Source organism: Miniopterus natalensis, chromosome 2 (genome assembly GCF_054644295.1).
Source record: "Miniopterus natalensis isolate mMinNat1 chromosome 2, mMinNat1.hap1, whole genome shotgun sequence".
NCBI classification, from domain to species: domain Eukaryota; kingdom Metazoa; phylum Chordata; class Mammalia; order Chiroptera; family Miniopteridae; genus Miniopterus; species Miniopterus natalensis.
The window spans coordinates 144043872-144057926 of record NC_142082.1 but is presented as its reverse complement, the minus strand read 5'-3'; the positions used below and the strand labels follow the sequence as shown (position 1 = coordinate 144057926).

At 48.1% G+C, this 14055-nt stretch overlaps 1 protein-coding gene across 2 annotated transcripts in view; it reads right to left on the bottom strand.

Annotated features, from left to right (window-relative positions):
- Positions 1–248: 248 nt before the first annotated feature.
- VDR (vitamin D receptor) overlaps positions 249–14055 on the bottom strand; it is a 28056-nt gene continuing 14249 nt past the window's right edge. Inside the window, exons 3-8 of one of the 2 annotated variants that reach the window (XM_087813933.1) lie at positions 10503–10687; positions 10142–10262; positions 8215–8392; positions 2241–2392; positions 1929–2045; positions 249–577 (exon numbers count right to left, since the gene is read on the bottom strand). In XM_087813933.1, the coding sequence (XP_087670059.1) occupies positions 318–577; positions 1929–2045; positions 2241–2392; positions 8215–8392; positions 10142–10262; positions 10503–10687 (1013 nt within the window). In that variant the 3' untranslated portion in view covers positions 249–317. The remainder of the gene's footprint in view (positions 578–1928; positions 2046–2240; positions 2393–8214; positions 8393–10141; positions 10263–10502; positions 10688–14055) is intronic. The other variant, XM_016201064.2, reaches the window with a different exon arrangement.

Genomic DNA, 14055 nt, shown 5'->3' with positions numbered 1-14055 from the left:
AGCCAGCAGCCACTTCTCCAGTGGTGGGGGCATTCCCAGGTGAGCCCCGCCTTCAGCCTTTGCCTTCTGCCCCCACTTGAGTCTCTCTGTCAAATAAACAGCAACTCCCCATGATGGAGGTCTTGAAGGACTGGGGTCATCCTGTGGCCCACAGGAAGCAGGGACCTGGTGTTAGGTTGGGTAGGGAGAAGAGGTGGGAGAGGAGGAGCTATACTCGGGAGTAGGTGGGAAGGGCTGCTGGACAGCAGCCAGTCCCAGGCCCGGGCACCAGCCCCAGAGGAGCAGCCCCACCCAGGCACCACCACAGGCTGCTCTAGTCAGGAGATCTCATTGCCAAACACCTCCAGCACGAGGGGTGTGAGCTTCATGCTGCACTCAGGCTGGAAGGAGAGGCAACGGTACTGCTTGGAGTGCTCCTCGTTGAGGCTACGCAGGTCAGCCAGCTTCTGAATCATCTTGGCGTAGAGCAGGTGGCTTCCTGGGGGTGGGTGGCGGCAGCGGATATAGGTCTGCAGTGTGTTGGACAGGCGGTCCTGGATGGCCTCGATCAGCGCAGCATCTTGCACTCCAGGACGGTCTGTGGGCACAGGGAGAGGAGGAGGAAGCACAGAAGCTCTGAGCCTGGTCCTTACTGTTCAATCTCCTCACCACCCCGTGGTCCACACAGACAGACACCCACTTTCAGCATCCTCCTAAGTCACCCCTGTATGACTGCTGATGTGTGACATCACAGTCTTTCTTAAAGCCCCTCAACCCCTTCCCATTGCATTTAGGATCAAGGCCCAGATTATTTTATGGGCCCATCTGGCCCTGTCCCCACCAATCTCTTTCCCTCTATCTCTACAATCCATCTTTTCACCAGGATCTTGACGCACCATGCTCTCTGGCCCCCAGATTCACATCTATGTTCCCTCTGCCTGGAACTCAGTTCTTTATCTTTGCCTGACTCTTACTGATACTTCAGGTAACAGTTTAAAAGACTTGCAAGAAAGCCATTCCTGATGACTCCCTACTTTCATGCCTCAGACTACATCAGGCTCCCTCCTTCTATTATACCCAGCTGTAATATCACATACTTCTTAATTTTTTAAAACTCTCATCACATTAGAAATCAGTTGTTAAATAGTAGTTGTTTAATGTCTCCTCTTACACTTCATGGGAGAGAAGTCTTGCTTGCTGCTGAATCCCTATGCCCAGCGCAGTGCTCAGCACCTAGTAGGTATATGTATGCTGAGTATATGTATGAATGAATGAGTGAACGTTGGCTGAAAAGAGGAGGGAAGCCCATGTCCATTCCTTGGTTTCCCAGCCTAGGAAAAGATCCCTGGGTAGAGGTCACTCACTTGTTCCCTGAGTATAGTTCAGGCTAAGGCAGTGCTGCCCCACTTTGGGCCTCATCATCAATATAGCATCCTCAGGACCACAATAACATTCTCCTCAGCCTCTTCCCCTCTTTTCATCAAAAACAGGTAGAAGAGCTCATGGATCACAGCACATTGCCTCCAAAATTAGTCAAGTAAACTGTCTAGGCAGAACCATTCACCAGGTCCCAGGGTTTTTTTACCCTGCCCCTAGGGGACCTCAAGTGTCAAGGAAGTTCAGTCTTATTGACACAAGAGCAAACCCTGAATATTGGGACTATCCAGGCCTGTCTGTGGCCTAAGAAACCCCATCTACCTGGCTCCTGAGAATCCCACCTATGAATCACCAATGGCCTCACTAGGTAAGGCCAAGGACAGTAGGGGACCCCTCAGTATAAACACGCCATGTGGGCTTTGCAAAACCAGCAAAGTGGATATTTCCTGGTCTGTCTGTCCAAACTTTGCTCACTTCTCCCTTAAGACTGCCTTGTTGGTTCTCATCAGGGCTTCATTTTAAATATTCCCCATGTCCCAGGTCCCTGCGTTCCTCAAGGCTAGGCCTCATACCTGGGGAGACAATGCAGATGGCCATGAGCAGGACATGTTCTTCCTCATGCAAGTTCAGCTTCTTTAGCCCAATCTGGAACTTGATGAGTGGCTCAATCAGGTCCAGGCTGTGTCCAGCTATGAGAGAGAATGGCCAGATGCTATGGGCAGAACTGAGGAGCCACCCATTGCACTCCACCATACCTCCAATCCTGACCAGGCCTGACCCTTGCCCTTCTATCCCTGTTGCTGCCTGGTTAGGGCCCATGACCCCAGAATGGATAGAGCCAGAGACTGGGAGCTAGAGAGGGTGGAGGCAGAGCCCAGACACACCTTTGGTCACATCACTGATGCGGTACTTGTAGTCCTCAGCCCCACAGGTCCAGGACATGTCATCCATAGTGAAGGACTGATTGGAGCGCAACATGATGACCTCAATGGCACTTGACTTCAACAGCACAATCTGGTCCTCAGAGGTGAGGTCTCTGCCAGGGCAGAGGTGAAGGTTAATCATGCAAATCAGTGTAGTGTTTTGATAGGTCTATACATGCCAGGTGACCAGTATGTACCCTGGATCCTGCATTGAGGAGCTTAAAGTCTGGTTGGAAAGGACAAGACTGTTTCTTGAGGAAGAGCAACTCAAGACTGAATGTTAAAATAAGAAATGAAGTAGCTCAGCTACTGAGAAAAGGAAAACCCAGTGACTTGCCAGGGTTCCCCAGTTCTAAACAGCCAAAGGTATTTTAGGGACAAGAAGATAGAGTCTGAGGAAGCTCCCAGGGTTATAGCATGAATATGGTAGCCTACAAATGTATGTCCAGAGTCATCTTCAACAGCTCCCATGCCTCCCCCTCCCCCTTTCCTCCAGTCCTTCCTAGTAGTAAAGTTCAGCCAACTCTGTCTCTAGGGCATCTCTGCAACCCTTGACCTCATTCCTACTCCCACCAGGACTTCTCTGGTTAGAGCTCCATTATCTTTTCCAGTTGTCTCCTACTAGAATCCTGGAGTAATCTTTCATTCATCTTTCTTACTGCTGCTACAGGGAAGCATCACACTCCTGTGCTCAAAAATCCTCACGACTATCAAACACCCAAAATCAAATTTGTACTCTATAAATTGGCTCTAACTTGTCTTTCCAGTCCCCCTTCCCATTGCAAACCCCACCAACTCTCCATTCTAGCAACTGTGAACTATTGCACATTCAGATGCTGTGTTCTCACACCACCATACCTCTGAGCATGTGACAGCTGGAGCCGAGAATACCCTTCTTCTCCCTCATCTTGTCCTTCTGATCCTGAAGCTGATGAAGTCTCCCTTGGAGCCCCCACCCTCTGATTCTCTTCAATAGAATTGGAGCCATTCCTTTACAATCCACTGCACATTGCTTGTACATGCCCTTTCGCCTTTGGCTCTGTTTTTTATATGCCTGATCTGGACCTTAACTGTAAGCTACTTGAAGGCCAGCACCACCTCTTAATTACCTTAATGTTGCCCACTTAGCTCCGAGCACAAGAGAGGGTCAACAAACATGTGCTAATGAGTCAAAAGTCCAATGACTTATTCCACTATTCTGCATTACAAGCTGGGCTTGTCTGAACAATGACAAGGGAAAAGCAGGGCCTGAAGATCAACTTGCTTCTGGTTTTTCTTCCCCTCTCTTCCTGACTGTATATTTCTGCCTGGATATCCTGTAGATAGGCTGTAATCTTCTCTGTGGCTATACTTTTGTTCATCAAAAGATGATTAGGGTGACTAGCAAAAACTCTGCATTGAAAAAAAATCAGAGTGCTAGAGTTGGAAGACCCCTCTTAGAAGCTATGTGGTCCAATGTCCAGCATTCCTGACACATGGTTCCCACACAGCCTCTGCAGGATTCTCCAAGAGCCAAGGAGCTCATGGCCTCTGGATACAACCATGAAGTTGTTAGCTCTTTGTTAACAGCCTCTTATTCTATTGATCTATAACTCACATGATGATACACTCATCCATTGCTTGTACATGTGTCCTCTCAAGGAACACAGAACCAGACCTCTCCACTAGCTATGGGCATCCCTTTAACCACTTAAAGAAAGCTACCATGTACCCCTTGCATCTTCTCCAGGATAGACAGCCCTAACAACATGGTGCCTAGACATCTCACCTGGGAAGAGATAAGAGCTCTAGAGAGGCTTGCTAGAGGGACCATGGGAATAGAGGTGGGAAGGGGCTGGGCTTTTCTCTAGATGCTCAGTCTACATTTTAAAAAATTAGAAACTAATACCACCCTCATTTAGGTTTTAATTCACTATACAAGTAAAACATGTTCATCATTAGATCTTTGGAAAATACAGAAAGAATATAAAAACAAAAACTACTCATAACCACAATGAACATTTTGGTATATTTTCTTATCTTTTTTGTATGTAAATAGCTTTCTCTAAAAAAACATACTTGAATTTAGTAATTCTGTGTCCCACTTCTATTTTTTTTAAATGTTTTTACTGATTCCAGAGGGAGGAAGGGAGATAGAGAGAGAGAGAGAGAAACATGGATGACATTGATCGCTGCCTCCTGCACGACCCCTACTGGGGATCAAACCCGCAACCCTGGCATGTCCCCTGACTGGGAATCAAACCTGTGACCTCCTGGTGCATGGGATGGTGCTCAACCAACTGAACCACGTGGGCTGGGCCTGTGTCCCACTTCTTACATCACTAAAATTTCTTTAGCCCAGTTCATAGAGGGTTGCATAATGTTACATTATATCAACTAATTTAAGCTATTTAATCAGTCTCCTATCCACCAATCTTGGGACATTTTGGTTGCTTCTAATTTTTGTTACTGTAAGTAATTTTGTGAGGATTATCTTAGTACATAACCCTTTGTTCAATGGCCCACTAAAAACAAATGTCCAGAAGTGGTCAAACATCCCATGGGTGTTTGGCCAGAGAGATTGCTGGGAGATCACTGCCTATTGTGATCCAGACATGCAACTTCCATGAAAGCAAACTTAGAATAACTTCGAATTGCCACACACCCATGGCCTGAAAATACAGGGTATTTCTAAGTACAGCTCAGAGCCAGAACTGGAGCTGTGGGGGTGATGGCAGAGGTGGAGAAACACCAAGAGACCTTGTTGCTGCTATGACAGAACCTGCTCAGGCCCTGTCCTCCTCCCTGGGTCTAGGTCACATTTACACCCTAATCAGTTTTCACATCTGTGGCCGCTTCTGGGCACCTGTGATGAACTCTGAAAATGTGTCCCAATCTCGGCTTTCCCACCCCCTGGGCAGAGACCAGCCCCTCCCACCTGTATTCCCAGTGTCCCTCTAGCAGGCCTCTTGAGAGCTCTTATCTCTTCCCGGCAGTTGTTTACAAGTCTATCTCTCCCATCAGACACTGAACCCCGGGAGGACAGGGCCTGGGTCCTTGTCAACTTTAATCCCTCACAGTTTATGTAAGAAAGCAGCTGGTTGGATAGATGAACAAGTGAATGCAGAGGAAAGGGCATAGGAAGCACTATGCCACCCAGGTCTTAGACCCAGGACGGAGCCCCTGGGAATGGAAATGATAGTGAGGTTGAAGGCTTTTAGCCCACAGGGCTGGGCTCCAACTGATTTGGCCTGGTCTCTCATGCACTTCTCTTGGCAGTGAAACCTGTGGTCCTTGGTTCTCAGATCCAAGACAGCTCCTGGCCTCACTTCCTCCATGCATTTCTTTTGCAACACTGAGGGAGGGAGATTTGTGGGGTGCAGATTGAGAGTCTGAGGGAGGGGAGGTTGGAGTCAGGAGCAGGGACCAGGCCACAGCACAGCACAGTTCACACCCAACACAGTCCATCCAGTCCAACTACACTTTGGTCCCATGCCCGCATTGGAGTCTCATCCTGTTCCCCCCACCCCCGGACTCACCCACACAGAAGTCTAATCCTGCTCTCCCCGCACCCTCCACCCCCGCCCACAGGCAGCAAGATCAAAGCCACCAGGGATGTAGCCACTGTTCTTTCACTTCTTGGCAAAACAGAACCCCTAAGTGCAGAAACCGGCAGAGCCAGAGAACTGATGGGCTGGCCCCACCTGGGTCCCAGCGGAACCTGGGCTCTGGCCCCCATCCAGGCTCCACAACACCTCTGTCCAGTCACAGAGTATCCACATCGGTGTCCCCCCAGGAGCTCTTGCCAAGGTCTGCTCCATTTCTATTAAAACACATTGCGCTTGGGGACTTCTCAAGTCATGCTGAAGAGAGAGAAGCCAACCCAAGCATGTCAGGATCAAGTTACGTGGTTTTGCATCAATAACTGGACAGCTCCAGCACCTGCTCATACACTTGCCACTTTGGCCATGACTGCAGGGCTAGAGAAAGGGACTCTGGAAATGAGGCTTGAAAGGGAAGAAAAGTGAAAGACCTCAGCTCATCCTTGGGGAGAGAAATGGAAGGGCTGGTAGTGATATTTGTCTAAGGGTACATGTGCCGAGATTAAGGGATAGGAGCCAAGGGCATGGGAGAAAAATGGGGGTTTGGGTTACTTAATGGAGGAGGCTACAACGGGGCAAGGGTAAACCTGGTTAAATGAGTGACTTTCTTTTCAGTACAGTTTTCCCTTGTATGTCATCCCAGCCACCACTTTGAATCACCAAACCTTAGCACCTGGACAGGGCATCAGATGCCCTTTCATCCCACTCCCCACTAGACAGGGAGGGACCCTGTGTAGATGAGAACTGCTCCCTTGAATTAGGATGAAAGCCGGGTGCTACCACGTATCCATCGGCACCTGGAAGTGTTTTTTCTTGGACTGTTTACATAAAACAAGACTTTGGAACACGTGGAGTTTGCAAACACTAACATGAAGAGTTGAGAAAGTTAGAACTTGTACGAAGCGGAATGTGTTGTCTGTTCCAAGGAGAGGCTCTGGAGGGTAAATCCCAGGCTCGGCACGATGCTGAGTGCACAGGTGACACTCGGCAGCTTGCTCCTGCCTGCTGCCAGAGCGCCCCTACTCCTTTTCCTACAACGAAATGCGCAGTGCAGTAAGTGTCTCGATGCCATTTGATGTTTTTCTCTTCTTTACAATTTTCCCATTGATTCCAGGGGAAGAGCATTGGAAAATTCCTGGTATTTGGAGTGGTGAGAGGCTTAAAATAACACAGAGCCAGATGTCTCAGGGCAGAAACAAACTGGGAAGTGCTGGGTTTAGCCTTGTGAATTACCATTATCTAGCTGGTAATGGAGTAAGTTAGATGGTAACTGATGACTTCCCTACATAGCAGAGAAATTCACAAAATGATAAACGGTACCTCATTTTGGTTTCCATTCAGAGCTGGCTGATGTGAAATATTTTCTGGCTCCTAGTACTCCAGCACTAATCAGAGCATCAGTATCTAGGATACTGCTGCTACAATTACAACTATTGCCCCTACTTAAAATGATGATCATATTGCTTGATACTGATTTATTTCTATTTCTCAACCTCATTGTATATATATTTTATGACAATGTTCTAAATGAACTTTTAGGAAAAAATGAGGATATGAATATACATACACATAGATATAACTATCTCCCAACATATCTACTAAAAGTGTCACCTTTTAAATATTTGAAGACTATTTGACACTGCATGACTCTTTAAATATAAGTATTAATACATGCCATTATTACCAAGACAATAAAACACTTGGATGAATGAAAGAAATTTGTATGAATAAATCAGTAACAGAGGATCTCTACTCCAGTAGAACTCCTTATGGTTATCTTTTTGGGCAGAAAGGTCTCAGCATGGTTAGGAAATGGCCTTGGATGAAGGGTAAGTTGGGTGAAGGATGCCCAGCCAGATCTTATATGCTGGCAAATCTGTCTCCCTCTAGACTCCTAAATGACCTCACGAGTCTTAGGCCCAACCCTTTCTCCCCTCCACCACTTCATCCTGGTTTCAGAATTGGGTGTGGAGGGTTAATGAAGGTTTAATTTAAAGGCATAATATGAGGATTAGACCCAAGCCAGCTGAGTGGACACAGCAATGAGCTGAATTCCAAACCTGGCTCTGACACACGGGCTCCAACACTGGGACTCCTGGTGTTGGCCTCTAGGTTTCTGTTTCATCATCTAGGGAGTGTGGAGGATGAATAGCTCTCAAGTGATGCTGGAGGGCTTCTCTTCCTAAAATTACGTCCCAGCGATTCTGATTTAGGAACCTCTGATTTTGTGAATCTCTCTGGGGTAGGGCCTCACTCTCTATTATGGAAAGCAGTGGATTTGTGATCTTCAAGCCTCCTTGCAACTCACTCTAGGGTTCTAACTTTATTCCCCTGACGTCCCCAAAGCTTCTTACCTGAACCCTGGGATCATCTTGGCAAAGCCAATGACCTTTTGGATGCTGTAACTGACCAGGTCAGCCAGGTGGGGCAGCATGGAGAGGTGGGACAGGTCTAGGGTCACAGAAGAGTCATCTGAGTCTTCTTCGCTCAGATCCAGGTTGGAGAAGGTGGTCGGCTCTGTCATGTCTGAGGAGGGATGGGGGAAGAAAAGGAACTACTGAAGGATTCTTGAACCAGGCTTCCTCCTGCTGGGCCCTGTAAGGACCTCCTGCGCCCAGGCAGCTGGGCCAGTTCAATTGGGAATCCCACAGTGACCACCTCTCCTGAGGTCAATCTTCAGCCCAGGCTTCCCTCTAGGATTCTCCTCTCTTCTTTCAGCAGAATGGGGCAGTAAAACCAAAAATCACAGGTACTCCAAAAATGAGACTTCCTAGAGCCATGATTTTACATTCCCACTTGTTGTTCCTAATGATCTCAAGTCAAAAATTAATTTGGAACCAATAAATTGTGGGAAACAATGTTTAACTTCACTAGTGATTAAAAAAAAATTGCCAAGTAAAACATCTATACTTTTCAGCTGTAAACTAGAAACAAACATGTTTAAATGTTGACACTGGTATTTATAAAGATGCAGGGAACTAGGCAATTCTTGTGCAGTGCTGGGGCACTAAAGGAGGCAAAATCTTCACAAGTCACCCAGGTAGCTATTTGACAATAGGGGTCAAAATCCTACAATTATGCATACTTTTTAACCAGTAATCCTACTTCCAGGAATTCATCATAAGGAAAACATTCTGAATAAGTGCAAATATTTAGCAACAAGTATACTGTTATCCTAATGAAAAGCTGGAAAACAATCTAGATATCCAATGATAGGGGGTTTAGGTATGTTATTGTGCATTCATACCTGAGACTACTATGCAGCCTTTAAAAAGAATATTCTGGATGTATACTGAATGAAACTATGATACAATGTATTATTGTGAGAAAAAAGCAAAGTACCAGACTGTGTATGGCATAATTCCCTTTTTTTTTTTTTTTTTTTTGATGGTTATAGTTTTCTCTTTTTTTTTTTTTTCCATTTCTGAATATATATATGTGTTTAAAAAAGAAAAAGGGAGAGCCCTGGCCAGTGTGGCTCAGTTGGTTGAGCGTAGCCCCATGCACCAAAAGGTTGTCCATTCAATTCCCAGTCAGGGCGCATGCCCGGCTTTGGGGCTCAATACCCAGTAGGGGACGTTGCAGGAGGATAAAGAGGAAGACAGATAAAGAGCACTTAAGAAGAGCAAGGATGGGCTGGAGGTGACAGGTCCTTTAGGGCCATACCAGTTCCCCGGGGCTCTGGGGTAAAGTGGGCTACAAGGGGACCCTTCCACGCCAAATTTCACCTTCCAAAAGGCTCAGGCTCTGATGAATATAGTGAACAGTACTGTTTTCTATATTTGAACATTGCTAAGAGAGTAAACCTTAAAAGTTTTCATCACACAAAATATCTTTGTAACTATGTGAGGTGATAAATGTTCATTTTGTAATATATACATATATGTATATCAAGTCACTGTGTTGTACACCTTAAACTTATACAATGTTACCTGTCAATCATATCTCAATAAATAAAACCAGAAACACAAAACAAAGAAACCCCCATAAGGCCCAGGCTCAAAGTACCGTTCAGAGGAACCAGGTGGCCCCCAGGGAGGGAGCCAGGGACAGAAGCCTGGCTCGGAGGGAAGAGCGGGAGGCTCTGCAGACAGTCCTTGCCTGGGACCTCAGCTAGACCTCTTCCCAGCACGGGCCCTGGGGCAAGTTCTACCTCTTCTGAGTTCTACGTGTTCTGAGGACACAATGTGGCCCACAGTGTGACAGGGCCATCCTCCCGCTGGCAGCCTGGGACCCGCAGGTGGGCAAGCTCAGCAGGGAGGGGGCTGCAGCCCCGCTTACCCGGGGAGCTGGTGTACTGATCGGAGCAGGAGGAGGAGGAGTCCGCCGAGAAGCTGGGCATGTGTCTCAAGGACGGCCTCCCCAGGTAGCTGCCTCCGCCCTCGCGCCCTCGCACGGGAGGCTGGAAGGGAAGACGGCGGTCAGAAGCGCACACTTCAGGGCACCCTTCCGACCTTGGCCTTGCTCTCTGACAGGAGTGGCTTTAGGGAAGTTCGGTGGGGGAGGGAGGCCTCCCCAAAGCGATGGGCCAGAGCAGCCCCACTGTCCCCGCCCCACTGGCCGGGATGCCCTGGCCCCTGGCCCCTGGCCCACTCCCCGTGCCAGGCGCCCCGGGCCGTCCTTCAGGCCAGCGGCCGCCTACCCGGAACTGGCTGAAGTCGGCGTAGGTGGGGTCGTAGGTCTTGTGGTGGGCGTCCAGCAGGATGGCGATGGTGCGCTGTTGCTCCTCCGACAGCCGGGGCCGCAGGCTGTCCTTCAGCGCCTCCTCCTCCTTTCTCTTCAGAATCATCTCCCGCTTCCGCTGCACCTCCTCGTCTGTCAGGATGACTGCGGGGAAGAGGGCATTGGGGCCTGGGCCTGTAGCTCCGCCAAGAACCCCTCCTCGGGTCGCTAAGGCACAGGCGGGAGGACTGTCCCCCCGCCAGGACTCATGGATTTTCTATGTTGAAAAGGCAGGTGCCGAGAGGAGGGAAAAGAGGGTTTGAAAGGTGGATGGCCTGGGCACTGGGGAGGCTGGGCTCTCACCACACGGTGTGTGAATCTGGACACACTGTTTGAACTCTCTGAGCTTTTGTTCCCTCGCTTAGAAATGACAAGTTTGGGCCATGTAATCTCATCTAAGGTCCCCTTTTTGTTCCTTCCTCCATGGAGTGTGCCCCTGTGGGGTGACAGAATAAAATATCTGCCTCGAAAGATGGACTGCTTTGAGAACTGAACGCAATGCAATCCTAGCACAAAGCCGCTGCTCATCCAACATCCATTCTCCCTCTTCTCCCTCCGCCCCCCCATATTCCCTGATCCTGAGGGAGACACCAGGGGGAAGAGAGTGTGAATGAGTCACCGTGGGGACAGTCACAGTGTTGGAAGCTAGGAGATGCTGAGAACACCCCTCTATGTGGATATTCCCACATCCAACTTGGAACTCAGGCATCTGATCTATTCTCACCAACAGAGAAAGACTTTTCATCTTTGGTTCCCTGCAAAACAAGACCTCCCCCAGCCTGTCCAGTCTGAAAATTTCTGCCCAAGGAAGTTTTCAAGTCCCCTACAAGTCCCCAGTGATCACACCTCACAGTTCTAATCTGGGGAGTTCTCTCCAGCTCTATCCGGGTGTCTGAAGATGGGGAGACTTTACGTCCCCTTCATGCTGTGCAGGGGTTCCAGGTGGTGCTGGGGCAGCTGTCTGGGAGGGCGGGGCTGGGAGCAGGGATGCCTGGCACAGAAGCCAGGCAAACAGACCTCTTGGCCAGGGCTTGCTGAGAGCTGACGGCAGGAGTGGGCACTGGGGCTCTTGGCCTGTAGCTACTTGCTCTGTGCTGGTGTTGCCAGGGCCTCTGCCCACAGAACTGGGGAGTTTCACAAGAGCAGGGAAAGGAACCAGAATCTCCGAGTGGGTGGGTTCCGGGCTTCGAGAAAGGGCCATTGGCCCAGGCACTTGAAGTGGGGGGGAAGATGAAAGAAGTTGGTAAGGGAGGAGAAGGAGCCTCTGGGGGTTGGAATGGGCAACCAGAGCCTCAGGCACAGCAGAAAAGGGACAACTGCAGCCAAAGATGGTGAGTTCGCTCCACAGCTGAGGAAGCCATACGAAGAGGACAGGGAGGAGGCCACGCCCGGTTACTGACTCACCTGCCTGAATGCAGCCAACCCTCCTCCCACAGAGGGTGTCTGCTCAGACCCCAAGAGGTCAAGTGGAGTGGGAGAGCAAGGAGCAGGGAGCATCCCAGTCCGGGCTGGGTGTAAGGCTCTAGCCTGGAGAACCCAAGATGAGGTGTCTGGTCTTTCCTGCTCACCCGAGGGGTAGGCAGAGAGGTGATGAGGCTGGAGCTAGAGGGGGCTGCTCTGACAGTCACATCACAGGCACCCATAGGCTTGAACCATGCCTTGTAGTTCTATGATGTGTCTCCTGCTCAGAAACTTTTCCTGGGTCCTTATTGCTTACCACATCAAAACTCTTCATGATTTCACTTCTTCCTAACTCTCCAACCTCATTTCCCAGGGCCTGTGGATGCAGCTACTGCTCTAGTCACGTTGAAACTGCTGACCTGTGAGCATGACCTGCTCACTCCTGCCACCACATTTTCATCCCTGCTGGTGCCTGTCCAGCTGGGTCTTCTCTCCCCAGCAGCTGTGCAAGTTCTATCTATTTTTCAGCACCCAACTTACAGCTGTTTCTCTTTTACCATGAAGCCTTTTTTGATTGCCTGGATACATACTGAGCTCTCCTTTCTTAATCCTGTGGTATGTCTAGTTTTTCCTACATACATTGGCACCCAGTTGCCTTCCACTCTGTAATATTTATGGTTAGTATATTTATTTATGGTTAGTTAGTATACTGCCTGTATAGAGAGAGCCTAAGAAGTTCAAGGTCTCCTTCACAGAAACTATAGGCAACTAAGGCAAGGGGTCACATCTTATAATTCCTGTTTCCCTCATAAAGACTAGCCCGGTGGAGCTTTCTGGCCATGGTACTTGCTCAATAGTCTGATGTATTGGATCCCAACACATCAACACTGATTATACCTATTATATGTTAGTCATTGTCCTGGGCCCAGGAAAGGACTATGAGAGATGCACCAACACTGCATGTACCCTACACTGTCAGCAACAGCACACACTGAATGCCAGTCCATCAGATAACTGAGCCAAGCTTACCTTTTTATTTAAATAACTGTTACTGAAATATTTTCAACACAGAATACCTTGTAACAGAACACCTATAACATCATGTAACCTTTCCTTGATGATTCAGAGGCATCGTTCTGAAAAATTACTAGACTTTGCAGGAACCAGGTTGACCTCAGAATTCTAAAGGGCTGTGTCCCTGTACTTGACGTGACTCAGCATGCTACAATTTTCAGTTCTTGTGCTACTTCCCATGGCTTTCGGTCTCCCTCTCTCTGGTAAGCTATGTATTGTCTCTTCCTACCGATGCCTGCCCCTGAAGTGTTACTTCAAATCTGCTGAGAACTGGAAATCCTGGTAACCAAGTTTTATGCAATAAAAAAGTGTTAATAAAAATGGATAAAATATATAGAGGCTTTTATGTATTGGGCACAATTCTAAGTGCTTCTTCTCACATAGGTTTAGTCATAACAACCATCTAGGGCAGATGCTATTATCCCCATTTTGCAGTCGAAGAAACTGAGGCCCAGAGGCTATATACCTTGCTCAAAGTCATACAGCTAACAAGTGGTGGAGCTGGTATTCAGTCAGGCCAGGGTGATTCTAGAGTCCCTGGTTTTAACCATGACCTCATACTGCCTCTGATTAGAATCAGCTATGAGTGTTCAGTAGGATCCTCAGGACTGAACACACAAAATGTTCCAATCCATCTGAAGAGTGTGAAAAATAAAGTAGCAAAGTCTGTAAATGATTTACTTTGAAAGGACAAAGTTAAGAAGATTTGATGCTAACCTAGGACATTGTTCCTCTGGATCACTTGTGTCAAATAGGAACCACCACCCTGTGTGCTGTCCCAGGGAAAGAAATGCTGGGATCTGCTGAGTTCAAACAGGGGCCACCAACCCATGTGCCTCCCTCCAGGCCACATTGTCTGGGGACTGAATAAGTCATAAGTCTCTCACATATGCAGATGCTGTTGTAATTTATGAAATAAGTAATTTCTTTAAAGGGGTTATTAATTTCATAGGAGATTATCATTTTCTCAATGAATTGCTACTAAAAAAATCATTATG